At 36.8% G+C, this 20,294-nt stretch overlaps 2 protein-coding genes across 2 annotated transcripts in view; one reads left to right on the top strand and one right to left on the bottom strand.

Annotated features, from left to right (window-relative positions):
* Positions 1–20,294, bottom strand: part of CDC73 (cell division cycle 73) — a 112,427-nt gene that overhangs the window by 38,482 nt on the left and 53,651 nt on the right. The window lies entirely within an intron of this gene.
* Positions 14,514–17,377, top strand: B3GALT2 (beta-1,3-galactosyltransferase 2). Its single transcript, XM_051624680.1, has one exon. The coding sequence runs from the start codon at positions 14,618–14,620 to the stop codon at positions 15,884–15,886; it is 1,269 nt and encodes a 422-aa protein (XP_051480640.1). The 5' UTR covers positions 14,514–14,617; the 3' UTR covers positions 15,887–17,377.

Here is a 20,294-nt window from a genome sequence, read left to right as displayed (position 1 = left end):
TCTAGTTTATAATATGACTTCCTTTTAAATGGCTACGGCACAGCTGTATTTTTGGTTGTGCCAAAATGCAGTCCTCTTAAATGAAGGTCAACTGACAAGGTCTCATTGATACAGTCTGGGGCTATTCTATTAAAAGATGAAGACAGGATAAGGGCTGTAAAAACTCCACAAATTTTAGGATCTTCCTATTATGCTATGACTTGTATACAGTCTTCAACCATAACTGCAGAAAAAATAACTCCAATTAAATGAGAAGCAAAACCATATTTTAAAATAGGTTTTAAAGGTGTTAAAACGCTGCCTCTCCCTCTCTCTACACACACACCTACTTGTACATATATGCACATACGTAAAAATCCATACACACACAAATCCATACACACACAAATTCATCTGTAAGAACTTCCCACTGTGAATAAATGTCTTAAGATGACAGACTGTGCCAGTCAGCACAGATGTAGGTGAGGTTCCCTGCAACTATTACTTCTGCTACTCACATGGTAGCAAATACCAGTAATCCATAACAATCCTATGGATTTCGCAGTTTATTTGAATGAAATCTGCCTTAATCAGCAGTACCTCTTCTGCTTTACCTTCAGCCCTCACATCTGTCCTGTTACTTCAAATAGCCTTTGAAAAGTCTACTGTTAGTAATAAAAAAAAGGAACAAGTTTTGCTTTGGGTTTTTTGGGGGGATTTTTTGGGGTTTTCTTTGTTGTTTTTTTTTTTTCTACAGCCATCTGTTGCAAAGTAAGATCCCCTCACTAGAAAACTAAGTACTTAGGGGGGCAGGAAATAAAACCGAGTAAACCACTAGGAGCAGACCTTGATTTGGAACAGAGTTAGGCTTTCAATGCCAAGATCTCAATGAGAAAAAAAACAGCAAAAAGTAACAAGATTCCTCTGTTATGACACCCTGGAACTTTCTGTACGTGCTTCGGAGGGCTTCACCAGTCACAGATTCAATTTCATAGAGACTAGGCCAATAACTTGTTTTAATCTGGTGGTGCTCTTCTTTTATGAGAGAAACATCACAAAAAAAACCAGCATCACTTTGAGAAAGGGCAGCATAGTAATTTTATGTGTAGCTCAGAAGGCTGATAATAAGCACAGAAATCTCACTCATTTTTATTTATTCCTGTTCTTCTAAAAAGACATGTTGGAAATATAAGAAAAAGCAACTACTCAAAAGCAAATGCCAGACAACATATTTCTTGCTTAGTTCTCAGCTTCTACATTGTCATATCCTTAGGTAAAAGAATAAATGTGTATTTTGAAGGAAGAGCAAAACCCTTTATCTTCTCAAACAGACATTTTTGTTACTGACTAGTACCTACCTAGTTTGAAGAAAAACATCTGAAAATCAAAATAATGACAAGGCACTACCTGTATGAAAGCTGTTCTAAAAAACCCACAACTTATTATTGCCATCAGATCTCAATCAACTGGACCAGAGGTGCTTTAAATTTAGCAATTTCATTAGCTCAGGGCAGCTTTGTAAAAGCACAGCTAGTTTACTTCCCAGGCCAGCAGGCCTTCAGAAACAGCACTGCCACACAGCATGGAGCTACTATTTATAAATCTTGCAAGCATCTCGTGTATGCCGCAGCATTGTTTCAAGAACAAGTATGCAATTCTACACAGAGCCATCAGAGCTTATTAGCTCCAGCCACACGGGACCTGAACTGACTCCACCAGACCATTCAGAGTAGGCTGATGCATCTATTCCCTAATGGTCAACATTCTGCAAGGCTTATTAGATTGTGTGCATTATCATGTGAATACCCAGATCCAATTTTAATTTGGCATTGGTCCCAACCAACCTGCTACTGAAAGAAATTCAAGAGACATGCTCTGACTTTCCCCCCTGCATCCAGCATTTCCCACTGATACATCTCTCTGCCCAGTCCCTTGCCCCAGAGCACCTCAGATAAGTGAAATAAGATAATAAAAAACACCCTCTTTTTGCCATTAGGCAAATCCAGCATAAAAGTACAGACCCTTGTGCATAGTTCCAGACAGCCCTGTGCAGGGTAAACTGCTAAAAAATAAAGTTTTCACAGCACAGAAGAATCTTCTCCATTTGAGGTGACCTGGATACTAATGAAAATAAAAAAAGAAAAAGAAAGGGTTTCCCTTTTTGCATCGTATCCAGGTCTCATTAAACTAAGAAATTTTATTGCTTTGCTTTTTTACCTAGAAATGCAGTAGAAGTAGAAAACTACTATTGTCTTTCTTGCATATTAACCTTCTTATTGATATTAACAGAACTACAGGATTATTTATATTTGTCAAAATAAGTAACTCCAACAGTAAGATGGAGATCCAAAGGTGCAAGGGCAGGGGAAGCTAACATTATAAAAAGTCAGGTTTGGTCTCCAAAAAGTTATTTCTTCTGCAATTTAAATTATAATACTTGCACATGAGTAAAGCACAGATGTGCATTAACCAAACACTACCATAAAAAGCAATCTGAATGCTTAAGATACACAAATCCTTGAGAGAAGAAGAGTTAAAAGAATCTGCATTGTGCAACTCATAATCCAAGGTCACGAGACTTGTGAGGTTTTTAAGAGTATGATAGCTTTTTGTGTGATTTTAAGAGGTTTGGTCTTCATATTTTTAGACGACAGATGCTCCCCAGGGTAGATTTAATCTACTCTAGTAAAACAGATCATGACAGAAAGCTTTCCAGATGCTGATTAAGAGTTACAATAATATGTATATTATGAAAAAGTATAATTTTTAGGCCAAATTTTATTAATTCAGCATTATATCATGCATTTTTTCTGTTAAACATCCACCTCCCTACAGTATTCATTAATGGTTCTCAACAGCACATCTAGAGATGGACAAGATGCTAGAGAGCTCTCTACTTTCTCCTTCTATTAGAAGCTACTAAATTACAGAAGATAAATAACCTGGAATTTAAGTTTAAAATATAGTTTAGCACAGCAGTAAACAATAAACATTCTCTAGTTCTTAACCAATATTCTCTACCAAGTAACATAATACAAACCAAGCTCTAAGGATTTCCTCTAAATCATGTATTTGAGGACTAGAAGTCCCAGTGACTGACTCTACATTAGTAATCAATGTGAAATGAAAAATCCTCAGGCCCACAGAATTAATCTAGAATCTTACACTGACTACAGAAGGAATTAATAACACAGATATTCAGACTTAAAGCATTATTTCCATAGCACTGTTTCCTTTTTCTTGGAAGTCCCCAAAGGGATACTATCATTTAAGTTTAATGTGAATTTCAAAAGTGGAAAGAGGAAGTCTACAGGACAGGCTGGCTGCCAAGGCTGGCAAAGTAATTTTGCATACTAACTTGGGTTTTTTTGCTCATCAGATGTATATGGAAAGGAACATTTACCTCTGAAGGCTTTTTTTGCCACACAACAGAATTAACTCTGAAACAACTGGAAATCAATTCAATGATACTAAGAGCACTATATGATACAACTCAGCACCTACTAAAATCAGCTTTTCATTAACATACATTGACTAGAAACTTCTTCAAGTTGAGGGAATTATTTACACTGAACAACACCAAGGAAACACAGACACATGAAACTGGCTGGCCAAGATAAAGTATCAAACTAGGTGGTGTGCAGGGCGGTTGGAATAATTTTAGTTCCCTCAAGATGTGAAAGAATGGGTGGTAGGAAACCTCTTAAAAGGGGACTCAGCATTTTATGATCCAGGTTTCTGTTGTTTAAATTCACTACAGGGACAGAACCTCTTAGATCGCTGCAGAAAGAATGATTTCCACAGATTTTGTTGTTTTGCCTAGTTTAAGCATCTGTTGTTGACAAAAAGGGTTATTAAGTTTAAGGTTACTAAGACACTTGCTAAAGTTCTTTTATTTCTGCTGTAAACCCTGCATGTTCCACAGAATTAGCTGTAAATTAGGATATCTGTAGAACGGAGTTGTAGGAATTAACGTACTGAAGCTACTGAGATATGACAGATGGAAAGAGTCAATACATGTCTCCACCCCAAGTCACATAAAATTGACAGTTCTGAAAGTCCAGCTCTTCAATTTCACATTATTTAACATTAACTAAGAATCTCCATCACCAATTGCAACACAAACCATACACGTAGGGGGAAAAAAATAGGGAGCAGATGAATAAGTCGGAGCTGCTAATCTCTTAATCAGTCTCACACACACACACACACACAAAAAAAAGCCCACTACAAGCCTAAGAAAACAACTATGTAGCCCATCCAGCAGTCCAAGGAAGAGTGCTGGGCAGGAGGTCTGCATCCTGGTGATGGAGCTGATGGGCCAAGACTCTTCAAATAATTGGGAGAGAAGTGCTGGATGTCTCAAGATCCTGAAGACAGCCTAAGGGAAAATGGTCTTTCTGAGCTTGTTGCAGGAAGGAATCAGGCAGAGAGAAGGGGCTGGACAGGTGGTAACAGCTGGAATAACAGATTTTTATCCTTAGGCATAAGAGCTGGTGACCTATTAACTCCCACAGGATGCCATCTTCCTGCTTTAAGAGATTTTATATATATATATATATAAATAAATATAATTAGTTCTTCCCCAAAGTCTCACTTTCTATAGGAATTCAAGTTTTGATTTCAAATTCTCATGCTGGGGATGTAAGGGGTGGGTGTTGGGGGTAACTCGATCACAGAGTGCAGGCAAGTGGAATGAAACAAATCATAAGGTAAAGGGAAAAACAGAACTCTATTTTCTACAGTTTTTTTAAACTGCCTGAGAACGTTTGGTACTTCTGCTAGTTGGCCTTCTCTCCCCTGCTGTGCTGAATCAAAGCTTCATAAATTCTCTACTCTTTTCAGAATGCAAAATAACTCTTGTGACATGCAGGAAGTATTACTGATGGCACAGGATTGTCAGTTCATCAGGAGAGAACTGTGTAACCAAAAATACTGCACAAAGCCAATGAATTATGTTGCCCATTCCCTGGAAAAAAAAAACAAACACAAAAAACCAAAACAGATTTATCAGTTGAGATAAGCAGTAACTGGATGAAAAGCTTGGGGGAAAACGTGAAGTCAGAACACAGAAAACAAAGAAGACGTGATAAAGCAAACACCACATTACTGAGGGAAGAAACGTGCCCAGACAGGGGTCCAATACACAAAATTTGCATAACCCACAAAACCAGAATAAAAATAAAGTAGACCAAAACAATTTTGTATTTTGGATTTCAAATGAATTTTGAAGCCCTCCAAATCCGCATTCCTCACAGGAAGCTGTGATAGGAGAAGTGAATTCCCATTGGATACCTAGATTGTCAGTTTACTTAATAAAAAAGATCTTTAGAATTATGAAACCTCCCCTTGAAATGCTTCTCAACACAGGTGGAATAAGAAGCACCTTCCTGATTTGTAGAGATCATGGAGTCTTTTCTTTCTTTCACAACTTTGCAAAGTTAGGGAATGTGCTTATATTTCTTACTGAAGTACACAACTATTATAAGCTACTCATCAGCAAACAAAACCCTAAACATTTCACAATAACTGGAAGCCTTTTCTAGTGTTCTGTCACTATTTCAAGTTTATCTGTATCACTGCATTTCTGTCTCAAGTTTCAGACAAAGAATACTGAAATCACTACAGTTTTGGTTCGCATGTGATTAGAGCAGAGTGGAAATCTTGACCATTTATAAAGAACTGTTTCAAGTGTAAGCTGAGTTTCTCAGCCAGCTAACAATTGTGAAAATCTGCCAAGGAAAAGTAAGGCAGGCAATACTGACACTTGTGGTCATTTCTAGATTGCTATTTTCCATTCACTTATAAACACGCTTGTGATGGTTAAGAAACAGGTTAGGATCATGAAGCAGCCCAACAAATTACAAATGTTCTCCAGCCCTTTCCTCTCCACTCTACTTGACTTATGGCAAAAGTCTTCTGTTTGTAGCAGAGCCAAATGGCCACTCATCATATACATAATAATTCTTAACACAGAAAATGAAAACAAAGCATTTATGGCATTCTGCAATAACGCATTTCCAGAATAAAGTTTAAAAGCAAAAATAACCAAGCTTGAAAATGTTACCATTAATGACTTTGAACTGTCACTTGAATGGATTTCAACACATTACAGCTAAAATAATACAACTTTTTACTATTAGAAAATTCAATCATCTTAGCAAAGTATTCATGGAGTAACCGGAAAGCACAGTCCGCATGGGAACATTCAGTTGACAGGCCAGCTATGACATATGTATTTAGTTTAACTTCCATGGGACTTGTGGCCACCAGGGTGAAAACTACCTGGCAGTACACACCTTGTGATCATTCTAAATTGACTTGAGAAACTTCTGTTAATGTTGTCAAGAAAGAACTTTATTTAATTAAATAAACTTAGGGGCTGAGTTATTTAAAAATCAGTTTGACAAGATACTGATACCCTCTAAAAATTACATGTAGGAAATTAAAGTTTTTCAAAAAACTGACTTTTGTTATGCATAACTATATTGAACATAGTTTACAGTTGTCATGTGCACAGGTTATTCTAAGTAGACACTTTTTCTGACTCCTCACATCTGCTTCTAGTTTTGCACAACTCACTGAACAGTGAAGCTTTGAGTGGCCACAGTAACTCTGTAGTGCTCCTTACACACGCATTGCACATTTTCACATCAGAATAACTCTAAGTCTTAATAGATGGCAGCATTTCAAACACTAACACTGCAGCTTCTAATTTAAGGTGTAACCATAGTAACATTACACAGCATACTACTCCTTGGATCAAGAACAAGCTGTCCACTGGCCCTCCATGGTGAGATTTAGCGGAAATAAAGCTCATTCCAACCTCTAGCACACAGAGATTACTCAAACCTTCAGGTCATGTTTGGAGTACAAAGCAAGCTCTGCCCTCCTGAAATACCCAAAACATACAGTACCATAACAAGTAGTAAAGAAGAAAGTGCTGTAAAATAAAAGGAATTTCTTCCTGAATCTTTGACTATCTAAAGCTACATCAGTCACAACCAGACAGAAAGTAGGAGAAAAATCAAAGCTTTTCCATACTTTTCTAGAAGATGAGCCAAGAATGAGTGAACAATAGGAACTGTTCATTAAGATCTAAGAATATTCAGTTTGTTCACATGCCAAGATGACAAATTTTACATTTATCAACAGGATCTGCCTGAACTTTACAAGCTACGCCCAAGTGCTACGGTCATAAAAGACAAAGCTGATGTCGGCTCTCTTCTCAATTCACTTTAAAACTGAGTAGATTCAGAAAATATGGCCCTTGGGATTTTTGTACCTTTACTTTTTACTAATGAGCATTGACAGATAAATAAAAATAGCTCAGCCCACCCCAATAGGTAAACCTACCGCAAGTAAGTCACAGAACTTCTTAGCTACACTCCAGGTATAGTAAAGCAGGAGTAAATAAAGTAGAAATACTATGGATTTTAATAACCATTCAGTTGAGATTTAGACTTGTTTCACAAATAAAATGTTAAGTGTCTTATGTGAAAATTAAAAAATCAGAGATTGACATGCTGGTATTCAAAAAAATATTACTTGCTTCTGTGTAAATCAACATATGTAAATTAACTACATTAATATCTCACATGATTTCCTACTTGTAGCCCAGAAGGTGGCAAATTGAAAATACTCCTAGCCAAACTCTGTCACACATTTGTATACATACAGAAACAGATTACATAAAATTCCGTATATTATAGGGTAAGGATAAGACAGCTTTGTGTGGAAAAGCTTTCAGTGAAAAATTCAGTCGATTGAGCACACATGCAACCTTTCAAAGCACTGATTCTCAATTATTCATAAACATCCCAGAATAGTTAAGTGGTGCTGAACAGGTCTCTCCTCTCCTGCTCCACCACCCTACTGGCTTCCCCTCCATTATTTAAATACAAAATTTTTAGGGTGGAGGAGATACAAGTTTTTACTAATATGCACTGTATATTTTAAATTGATATTTAGGAAATATGATTAAGCCCCTAAAATGTCCTCAAATAGGATCATAGCTTTTGTGAAAACTGTCATTAGGAGAGGAAATGTATACGTTAAAAACAAGACTAGATTAACAGAGAAAGTTAGTGTACATAGCTAATTTATTTAGGAGGATATAAATCTGATTATGTTTCTAGTAAATGATCAGAATATGCACCTAATAAAACACAATGACTGCCTGGTTAAGTCTTATTTGTCAGTAAAGGACACACCTACCCCCAATGCTACTAATCAGAGATACCGTATGATAAAGCAAATACATTTTCTTTATCCTTTGGCTTAAAAAACAGCAATCCAAAGAGCCAGCCATTAACTTTTCAAAATAGATTCAACAAACACAGTGACTAATAAATACAAGTACTCTGGCAGCTTTCTATTTTCTGAGCTCTCTCGTTATATTTTATTTATAAAATAGAATAAATGTAATAAGATGCTTGAGCATAGAAGGGTCAGGATTAAAAAAAAAAAACAGAAATGTCTTTAACTGACAAAACATATTTTAGATTTCCAATATGGAAATAAAGTGCCCCCAATTCTGCAATACCAGACTTCAACTTTTACCAAGGAAGAAATCCATTAAGAACAGAAAGGCAGCTTAACAGCATGTGCTTGTACATTAGTGTTGTCCAGCTTAATTGACTAACCTAAGATTACAAAAAGCAGCTTTTATAGAGTAAGCCTGTGTAAAGGAAGCTTGAGTAAAGAAATATTTTTTTTCTTTGGTACGAAGACACAAAAGATTTATACTTGAAGAGAGCCAAATGGGTTAAATCAAGCTTCCGTATTGAAATGCTTTTAATTCCTTTGCACTGCTGAACTGCTTTCAGAAGACAGGAATAGACTGTCTAGCATTAAAAAAAATCCACTAGAGAATCTTAAGTTACAGTGTTAAGGAAAAGTGAAAACAATTTGAAAAAACCCTCAATCATTCATTTAGTAATCATACAATTTTTATACTATTCACCTATCATTGTGCTTGAACTGAGTATGCATCATTTATCAAATAGGAGCAAGAGCCTTGAAAGCTTTCTGGCTGCCTTTCGATTTAGTCAAAATGAATGCAAACAATCACGTGGGATTCAGCCAAGCAATGACGTTAAATTCTGCTCTGTCAGAAGACAGCATCTGTCAAAGCCCACATTTAAACTGCTGCCTGCCTGTGCAGCAGCTGAAGAACTACGGAATGGATTTTATAGACCAGAATCCTCAGCTAAAACGGCTCAAAACCATTTCTATTACTGCCTAGCAACAATGAAGGAAGGAATAGAGGGAAATCCTATTGCTGAAGGCAACCGAAGCACTACGCGCTAGTGCTCCCTCTAACATTACCATTAGAAATATGGATACTGAGGAGAAGAGAACACAGCACTGCATTGTCCGACAAGGGAAACACCAGATGTAAAAGCTCCAATACCTCGGCCGTGAATGCCAGACAGCCCGGATCAGAACAGAAACGGAAACTACTCTCCTTTTGTTTGAAGGATGAACAAAAAGCCCCAAGACAAGGGCAACACTTATGAGCAAGGAAGGTAACACAGCAACGAGCAGACAGATGGACAGACTGGATACCGTGAAAAGCAATCGCAGGCAGCAGACTGCTGGGGGATGTGCGCATGTTCGATAGCATCTTTTTTGCTGAAGTGATGGCGTGCCAAAACTCTTTTCTGTGGGTATAATCCTCGCACCATAAATGGCCTGACCAAGGAAGGTATGTCAAATCCTTGTGTGTGATATTCATTCAATTGTCTGTTACCTTTTCAACCATTACAGAGAACGATCATTCTTAATTTGCAGAGCCCTGAGATGACAGGGCTCTGAACAGAAAGAATTCTAGCAGGTTTTCCTCTCCCCCTGCACAATGTCACTCCCTTACACTTACTAAATGCATTGCTTACAGTCTGCACAAGGTTGGCATGCCTAGAGAGGAGGGATTAAAGGGATAATGTAGCTACTGTAATGATTGCTTTTAACTGAGAAATTAAAAACCCAAACCCCTCCAATACAGAACAGAAATCCTCTCAAACTAGGTCAGAATTAATCCTTATCTAAAGTAATCTTAAAGCACTGATAAAATGGTCATGATGTGACACACTGAGACCACTGAACCATCAAAACAGACTACGCAGTCAAATTACATTATCTTAAAAGTACCTTCAAGACCTTTTTGCACTTGCTTTTTCCTTGCTGAAACACAAGCAAAATGTCATCAGGCTAGTACCAGCCAACCATAAACTGGGAGCATGTAAAAGACTAGACAGGATTTAAACGACCAGCAGTGCAATCAGGCACCACATTTTACAAGTAACATCAGGTTCCACTCACATCCCAAAAGGAAACCTTCAAATACTGTACACTCAAAATGGTGAGCACGAAACTTATCTCATGCCATCACTACATATTTTGTTTATTTTGAACACACTGGCTGTTTAACTTTGATTGTGAAATGACATTCCATCTAACTGCCATTCATTTTGTATTTATTGTTGAAAGTTAAATACTTCATCACTAGTGGCAAACAAACAAGATTAACATTTGCAATACAAATTTAAGATCTAAATCTATAGCAATTTAATACACCACAGAAAGTGCTTATCTGTAGAATCTACCAATCAGCTATAATAAATCATTAAATGCCAACATAAATGTGCTCTCTTTGCTCAACATAATGCCAACATGCAGTAAGCCAACTGCAACTGTCAAGAGTTCACATACCTAAGGATGCAGCATACAACTGTCATGAGTTTCAGATTACTTTTAAGACATTTAGAAAAAACAGTTCTTTCCAGAACTTTTAAAACAAAAAATTCCACCCTCAGGCAATACTCCCAGAGAAGCACACCTAGCCAGTGGTGCAGCTTTTGTATCTGACATTTAAAAACCTGCACAAACCTTATCCTGAGTACTGTGTTGTGCTAAAGATTAATGCAGTTTGTAAGTGAACTCAGGCACATTATGTCAGGCCCAATATGCCACTGCTGCTGCTGTTTATCAGAACACCAACTCAGACTGCCTTTTGAACTCTTTGCTCTCATTAAAGAGTTTGCCCACACAGCTAATCAAAATATGAAAATCCAGGACGTGCGAATAGGAAGTCAAATGCTTCAATCTGAAAAGCTGTAATTACAGAGCAGAAATGAACATACAAGGAGCAGAAACACCAGCAGAGCAGAGACCACAAATAAAAATTCAAGAGGCATTCACAGTTTATATATTTGGCATTTGATAATGCATCAGTGACTGTACAGTCAAGTGCCAAAAATGAAGCAGAACTATTATAAATCCTATCTTCACCACGCAGAGCTGCATGCAGCAACACACTTTCAGAGGACAAGGTGATCGTATAAGACCTTTTGCTATACTTAGGGTTTTTTGCCTACTGCCAATGATTGGTGCATGCTCATATCCCTTCTGTAAAATCAAATTTTAAATGTTTGGGCAAAAGCAGTAACAAAGAGAAAAATATATTTTTATGATACTATTTGATGATGGTTTTCATATATATTGATAGCTGCTTACATTTTTTTTAAAAATGCATCCTAACATAGTATTTTTTTGAAGTACCAATTGCTGTTGCTGTTTTTCTGATGCTTAATACTGAGTATTAAATGCTTTACACCTGAATTACAAAGAAAATGAGACAAAGTTGAGTTGGTTTTGTGGGTTTTCTTCAGTGAATAGTTGTATGAAACTGAGAAATAGATGTGGGTCCTTCCACTATATATATTCCCCACATAATGCCTTTTTAAAGGGTAAGTAGAGATTGAAGATTTTTTAAGAACTCCCACCTTAAAAAATAATGTGAGAAATTACTCCTTAAATTTCTTAATATGCTAGTTCTGTTCCTCACTATAAAACTTATTTTAATGTACACAATGTGAGGATGCAGCCTTAAAAAAAGCAGGTTTCAGCCATTACAACTGCCTTTTCTGGGACACTTTCTCAGTGCTTTGTGGAAAGACAGCAGCTGAAAACAGTCTTCAGTTTACACAAGTATTTACAAAACTTTAGTCTCACTTTCACCTACTGCCATACAAAAGTAGATGCACTACACGACACTACCTCAATTAAAAATTCCACACAGATTAGTAATGCAGTGCAGATTTGCTGAAGTATTTGCATCTAATGACTGCAGTTTTACAAGTGGAACAATTCAGTGCGACAAAATGAATCCAAATTCTAGCTGCTGTTCTGGTTCTGACTTTCTTCCTAAATCCAGTAAGCATAAAATGCAACAATAACAACTCATCAAATACTCCGTTGCCTTCCAAATTGGTATCAAACAATTTCCCTGAGACATAGAGTACCCTTTGAAGTGACATCTATATTTGCTTATGCAGCGATACTCTTCCCAAGCCTCTGAGTGATCATTTAAAACTCACTGGTTACTCCAGAAAAACAAAAAAAAATTAGTTTTAAGCTAACCTTTTATTTTCTAAGCATACAAAAGCAGGTGCAAGTAGTCAAATAAGCATAAGTCTTCTATATTTGGGGCTTATTTTTTTTTTACATAAGGATAATGTATGAGTTAAGGCAGCTTAAAAAGAGCAGTGTGGAATTTTGGGTTAATTTTCAGGCTACACTTTAGACACAAATGTTTAAAAGCTGTAGATGGAAAACAAATTTTAGAAAAATTGCTGAAGTCTCTGGTATGTGGCATGAATCCCAGGCAGGTAAAAAACCCCAAAAACCCAAAGAAATAGTTTCAGTGAGCTTGAGAACAGAATGCATGGACACGGTGTAACAGCATAACAACAGGGAAAAGCTTAGTAGATCACCAGGCAAATATTTTGCTATTTCAGAAAGAGAATTAAAGAGCAGTATCGCCTTTTTATAGATGCATTTACATTGCCACAACCCACAGTTCAAATCCCCACTTACTTGCTCCTCCTAGTGGAGGTCAGCAAGAAACAGTCCCGGTTCGACACAACACTACTCCCCTCTTGCTTCCAAATATTGTGAATGAGGTCTTCCTGCATACATGTTATTTTGTTTATATATAAACTGACATACAGTAACTGGGAAAAAAAAGCTTAGTCCTATGTCTCTCCCTACCCTTTTGAAATAAAACATTTTCCTTACACGAGCCAGGCAGATTCAATATTGTCACACAGAACTTAATGATCTATTATTCAACTGCCATATCATCTTAAATTACTTCCTTGCAGTATGAAATCCTATAATTTCCTATGTAACATGTCACTTAGTTTTTAAAAGCAGAAATTAATCCAAATATTGGTTTTAGAAGATATCAATGCAATTAAGAAATTACACATTCATATTAGAAATAGCATTTTCTATGGACTCTTGTTCATCTGTCATCCTTTTTCCTATACAAAACCCTAGGGCCCAGAAATAAATTAGAGTAAATTGAAAGCCACAAACGAATTGCTACTGTGCAGGGAAAGGTTCATTTGTGAGATGATGTGATCAGCCTTTAATATGCAGCATCATGAAGCTGCCATATTGACTCTGCTCTTGAATATGAAAAAAATTTGAGTGAAAATGAGACACGGACTACTTTGGCACTTTCTCCAACAGTTACTGCTGCTGGTAACAGCACTTGAAATTTCTGTATGATACCAGAAGTACAGTAATTACATATAAATTTAGACAGAAAAAACCCGAAAATCACGTTCATCAGACAGTTTGCCAAAAACTTAGTGCTGTGTAATTTTACTTCCAGTTAATAGAAACATTTACCCAAGATCTCTGCCCACTAAAAATCAACAGCTTAATCTTACAGCTGCATATGAGCCTGGCCCAACAGCCAAGAGTTCTATTCAATATTTTCCTTCATTAAGAGCTGAAGGTTAAGGGTGCCTGAAAAGTGTCTGAAAATGTTATTCTGCATCACCATCTGAGGGCTGTGCCATGAGGTTACTGGACCCTGAAAATTAATTTTGACAGGTGCATCTTCTCATTGACTTTCTGAACACAGTCAGGACTGGTGGAACCATGCCAAGCAGTGTACTGTGACTAACACAACTCTGCCATAATCAACCTTGTGCCGTCTGTCCCACCACCAATACACAACCATTTTACAAAAAGGGTTTTTAAACTGTGAGCCGTACTAGCCTCTGCATGTCAAATCAATTTTAATTAATGCCAATAAAGCTTCCATCTGGTATCAAGGCCTTTTCATTCAGTCCTTCTCAAACAGTGTACAAGGATTTCACAGTCAGTATCCATGAAGTTATTTATGTATACTTCACACTTTTTCTGCTAACATTTTTTTTTTTTTTTTTCCTTTTTACCTCTGGTACCCAGGATGTTTATCAAAATTTTAATAATATAAAAAAGCATTTTTAAAAGGTATCAAATCAAGTCAACTTTAATAATAAAACAGGGCTGTTTTTTGCATAAAACAAACATTGTTTATATTAAAATGGGCTGCTTTTTGAAAAAAATTGAACTCAATGTTTATATGTAGATTCTCATTGTAATCTTTTATAAATGTGTAAAATTAAAGATTTTTAAAATGTTCTTTCTTAAATCTTGGCAGAGTGAGCCATTTGCAGACAATTACTCGACATGAACAAAAGAAAATGAATACCAAAGAATAGCAGTGGATTAAAAACGATCGGAAAAGCATTTTGCTTGGCCACTGTCTCACGTCCCATCATTGGATTCTTACAACATGCTTCAGTGGAGAAGACGACACTGCTGCTTTGCAAAGATGACCTGGAATACCAAAAGGTCTCTGTTTCGCACCCATCTCATTGGCCTCATCTCTCTTGTGTTTCTTTTTGCTATGTTTCTGTTCTTTAATCATCATGACTGGCTGCCAGGTAGGGCTGGATTCAAAGAAAATCCCATGGCTTACACTATACGAGGATTTAGGTCTACAAAAAGCGAGACAAACCACAGCTCTCTAAGGAACGTGTGGAAAGACACGGTGCCTCAGACGTTCAGGCCTCAAACAGTCACCAACTCCAACAACACGGATCTGTCACCCCAAGGAGTAACTGGTTTGGAAAATACCCTCAGTGCCAATGGAAGTATTTACAATGAAAAAGGTACTGGGCATCCAACTTTGTATCATTTCAAATACATCATCAACGAGCCTGGGAAGTGCCAGGAGAAGACCCCTTTTCTAATACTACTCATAGCTGCAGAGCCAGGCCAGGTGGAAGCCAGACAAGCTATTCGACAAACTTGGGGAAACGAAAGCCTGACACCTGGCATCCAAATAGTTCGTATTTTTTTGCTGGGGTTAAGCATTAAGATAAATGGGTACCTCCAACATGCCATACTAGAGGAAAGCAGACAATACCATGACATCATTCAACAAGAATACTTAGACACTTACTATAATTTAACCATTAAAACTCTGATGGGAATGAACTGGGTTGCATCTTACTGTCCACATGTTCCATATGTTATGAAAACTGACAGTGATATGTTTGTCAATACTGAGTATTTAATACACAAGCTTCTGAAACCAGATCTTCCTCCAAGGCACAAGTATTTTACAGGTTATTTAATGAGAGGTTATGCACCTAATAGGAACAAGGATAGTAAGTGGTATATGCCACCCGATTTGTATCCAAGCGAACGTTACCCTGTATTTTGCTCTGGAACTGGCTATGTCTTTTCTGGAGATTTAGCAGAAAAAATCTTTAAGGTCTCTCTAAGCATCAGACGTTTACATCTAGAGGATGTGTATGTGGGGATCTGCCTTGCCAAGCTGCGAATTGACCCTATGCCTCCACCCAATGAGTTTGTCTTCAATCACTGGCGAGTTTCTTACTCCAGCTGTAAATATAGCCACCTAATTACCTCCCATCAGTTCCAACCTAGTGAACTGATCAAATACTGGAACCACTTACAGCAAAATAAGCACAATGCCTGTGCCAACGCAGCGAAAGAAAAAGCGGGCAGGTATCGCCATCGGAAACTGCACTAGAAGGACAGTTCTCCCTCTGTCAGACCTACTCCATGTGCAATTTGTAAATACTGCAGAACGCATGTACAGTGAAAATGGATGAGCTTAATGGGACAGCCTTTAGTTGACACCCCTCCCCATCACATAGTGGAGTCTGAAAATTATTTTTTTAAGTTGAAAAAAACAGTTCTTGGTAACACTAATATGACGAAACCATAACCAAAAGGTTTTCCCATCAAACTTGAGGAAAAAAAAGGCAATGGTATATAAGGATTTTTGTGTCAATGTGCAATAATAAGCATGCACACTTTGATGGTACGATTGCTGATTTATGTGCCAATAAAATATAACTGAGCATTTTTTCCACACTAAAATCTTGTTTAAAAATGCATTCATAGCTCTAGTTCTCTTCAAAGTAATGATTTCTTGTTATCTAAAATTTCTATAGAGTGAAAAATGAAAAACTATGGAAATGCACCAAGAGCAGATCAGTTTTACCTTCAAATACCACATTAAAATCATCACACGCTTCCTAATGTACAATACATTTGCAGTGTCACGTTTATGATTTAGTAAGACACTACCCATGAACTCTAAAACACTAAGAAAGTACTACCCTTAAGTAGGTCCAGCTTGGGACTTACTTACTGGTTGCTTATTCCTGTTAGGAAAGAGGGATGAATGAAATCTAAGTTGAGAAAACAACAGCTTTGTGCATCACATTTGGAAGGGCAAATTGTGTTCTAAATTAAACTGGAGATTCAACTAGATTTTCCTCAAAGAGCTGACTACAGGTTACTTGATTCTCTAGAAGTTGTAAGGCCAACTCCAAAAATCTGGTGTCAAGTAACATTCATGGTGGCATCTTTTTGCCAATTCAATGAATCTGCTATTAATTTCATTATGTAACTTCAAGGCAGCGTAAAGGCTGATCAGAAACACAAAATGGAACTTCAAGTCTTTCACCATGGTCTCAAAAATGTTCCATTTTGTGGGAAGAGGGAGAAAACCAACCAGATCTTTGATTTTGCTCTTTCCTGCCTGCTAAAAAAGAATTACAAAAAAAAAGAAAAAGGAAAAAAAGAAAAAGAAAAAAAAAAAGAAAGTTCAATCAAGTGAAAATTGGTCACAGAGAGAAAATTTAGCTACACACCTTACTTTATAGGTGGGGAAGACCAGGTCATAGGAAGACTGAAAGTTACAGACAGCAATATGGGTGAGAACAAAATCTAAGCAATTTTCAAAATTAAAACTACAACATGTACCACTGAAAATACATTGTGAGAAGTAGCCTAAATCTATTTACAGGTTTCCAGTTTTCCAACAAACAGAACATTTAAGGCTTATTTTCCAACAGAGTTACAGTGGGATTGTATCAGATTCAGGTTATTACCATTTGTCACAGTGCCAGGGTAAGCAATACCCACCTCTGATTCAGCAGCAAAAGAGGGAACTGTGATTCATTTTGTGTTTGACTGGGACTTTTTAATTGGATAAAATACAAATATTTGATGTACTTTTATTATTTAATAAAATTGATTCTATTTATGGTCGTCAGACTTCATTTTTATGGGAAAGCTGCTCAGGAAGAAATAAATTTCTAGCTTTACCATTACCTGACTTTTCTAGCATTCCCTAGTTCATAAAGCCTTGTTTTCTTACTATGCACAGAGATTACAGCAGGCTTTTTTTTTTTCTTTGAATTGAAAGCAGAAATTGTACTACTGAGCACCCTCAGCAGCCCTAGGACCACCTGTATGCAGGATTGTAGACATGGGAACAGTGTGTATTGCACTGGACTAGTCCTCTTAAATTCTAGGAGCTCTTACTCAAGATGGGTAAAGGAATTTGCTCAGTGTAATTTCTATGGTGATCCTCCATTAAATTTTGTCACCTGCTGTATTTGAGGTATGATAATTACACATCTTTTCATTTCCAAGCTACCTCAAATCATAGAAATGACTGTTCCTGGGTAAAGTAAATGTGTATAAAAATAGTAACTCTCTGCAGAAGAGAGTTCTCCAACCAGATTGAAAATGCATCCACTTAGTTTTGGTGATGACTACTGGTGTTCACATAACACAGAGATACAAGCTGCATTAGAAAGTATCTTTGGGAGTTTTATCTCAATGTCCATTTGTAGTTTTCTCCATGTCAATCTGCATTCTTCCTTCCAGCTAACACAGGCCACAGTTAATATCCCAGTTGAAAGCCACCAGGCTTAAGTCAACTATATGCAAGCTTTACACAACAGTGCAAGTTTTAGAGAACCAGAGGAAGTGTTGAAAGCCAGCTATTCAAGGGTGTTCAGTTCTGGAAAATGTACAATCCTGTAAGTGGCCTCTGCCCAAGTAATGTTGGCCAAGAACAGACTCCATTCTCTTGGGGAGGACTTCAACACTGTTCCCTGCCTGCAGCACTCTACAGCTAGACTGAAATGTACTCTACTTGGATTTTACCAATTCTGGCTAGTTCAAAATGCTGTTACTGGCTTCTGGGTACAGTCCAAGAGGTTAATAACTAAACCTTAAATAGTTTGGCACTTGAACCAAAGTTTGGCAGTCAAACAATCTCTTGGGTACTCCCCTTTGGAGCTCATGCAATGGTGTCGATCTGCCTGAGCTTGGCAGAATTACAGTACAATGCCTGTGAGTTCAGTAAACTAAACTTCTTGTGAGTTAAAATACTAGAAAGGATATATGATGTTAATTAGAAAGCCATTTTTAGTGCCCTTTTGAGGGTCCAAAACAGTTAAAAAAAAAATGTATTAATGCTTGGGTATAAGTTGAAACTACTACATAAATACTGAAACATCCAGACAGCCAGAAGGTCCTTGAAGCTTCTGTATCCAAGTACTGTCCTTCCACAGTTTGTTACAGAGCTTTCAGAAATAGATGGGACAGAATTAAGGAATGAAAGATCTACATTCCATTCTCTTAATGTTTTTACTGCTTTCTAGCTGGTGTTTGAACTATTCGCTCACTCTACCAGAACATGAAAACAGTTTACATTAAAAATAGTGCAACAATTATTTATATCACTAAAATATTTGACACATTCTCTCTTTCTTTCCCCATAAAGCAACACAAAAAATGCATTTTCATTAGCAATAGGATACAAGCTTGTATCTAAAAGTCTACCATGGCTGTAATGCCGTAAAAAAATCCCCAAACCACAAAACTCCCAAGTTTACTCAATGAGGTATAGAAGTTTGCGTAATACGTGCTTTAAATGTTTTTACTTCTCTGTGTGTCTGCTTCAAGTTGACAACAAATACAAAAAGTTGTAGTGACTAAAAACTTACTATGGGGAAAAATGCAAGGTCATCAGTACCATACTTATGGAAAAGAAAGAGAAGTCTTAGAAAATTGAAGCATGGTAACAAAAATCAGAAATTGAAATTCCATAAATTTTCTCTACTTATTGAACTTCCAGCTTAATAAAGATTTACATATTGATCCTAAATGACCAAAATGAAGTCCCACAAAAATTGGTTATTCACCAACAACAGAACTGTTCCTTTCACATCCCCAATTAAATAAATTATAGGTTATTTGCAAATCACACATCTATAGATTTGAGCATGGAAAATGCACAACTATGGGGTTTTGGGGTAACAAAACTGATCCTACCCCCAGACAATGGCAGATTTTTCATGGGTAAAGTTCACAATCTGTTCTAGTGTGAAAAAAAAAATTAAAGGTACTTCCAACAGTGATTGGTCTGAGGGAAAAATAAGTGTCCATTCAGATCTTCACTTAAATGTTAAGAATTTTTTTTATTTCCTATACATTTAAAATCATACGATGACAGTGATCTAGAAAAGATGAGACAAAGACTGGCTTTCAGGAAAACCTTAATAGAACAGTAATTTAAATTTGCATTTTCTTTGCAATGCAGTGATACAAAATGTGTCAGTCCATATTTACAAAATATTTTCAGAATATATTAACATGTTAAGACACACATTAGCTGCCTCAAAACCCATGCTAAATAAGGCACTGGAGAGGAGGGAAGTGCCTAGAAGTCACTACTTTAGACTGCCCCCCATTCCTAATGATTTTCCTGATAGACTAACACAATCCCCAATCATACTGCACATACCAAGAAAAATCTTCTCTTTTGAATGAATACTCATTGCACCATGTGAAAATTTCCTAGGAGGAGACGAAAGGGAGAAAGGAAATATGATAATATAGATGTTACTACTTCTTGCATTTGTGTTATTAGTGCGAATAGGCTTGTAACTGATTTGCAAAAGCATCAATGGTTCTTTACATATTTTTCCAATTTAAGAACCCATTTCTCAATCCCTATTTTATGCTATCAAGTAACAAAAATATGTAAATATTATACAATTACTTAACGACACTGTAATAATTGCACCTATCAAATTTTAAGAGCATTATCATCCCTTTCATTTCAGACT

Source organism: Apus apus, chromosome 7, assembly GCF_020740795.1.
Source record: "Apus apus isolate bApuApu2 chromosome 7, bApuApu2.pri.cur, whole genome shotgun sequence".
In the NCBI taxonomy this organism is placed as follows: domain Eukaryota; kingdom Metazoa; phylum Chordata; class Aves; order Apodiformes; family Apodidae; genus Apus; species Apus apus.
The sequence above is the reverse complement of the archived record's forward strand: the minus strand, read 5'-3'. Positions and strand labels throughout refer to the sequence as shown.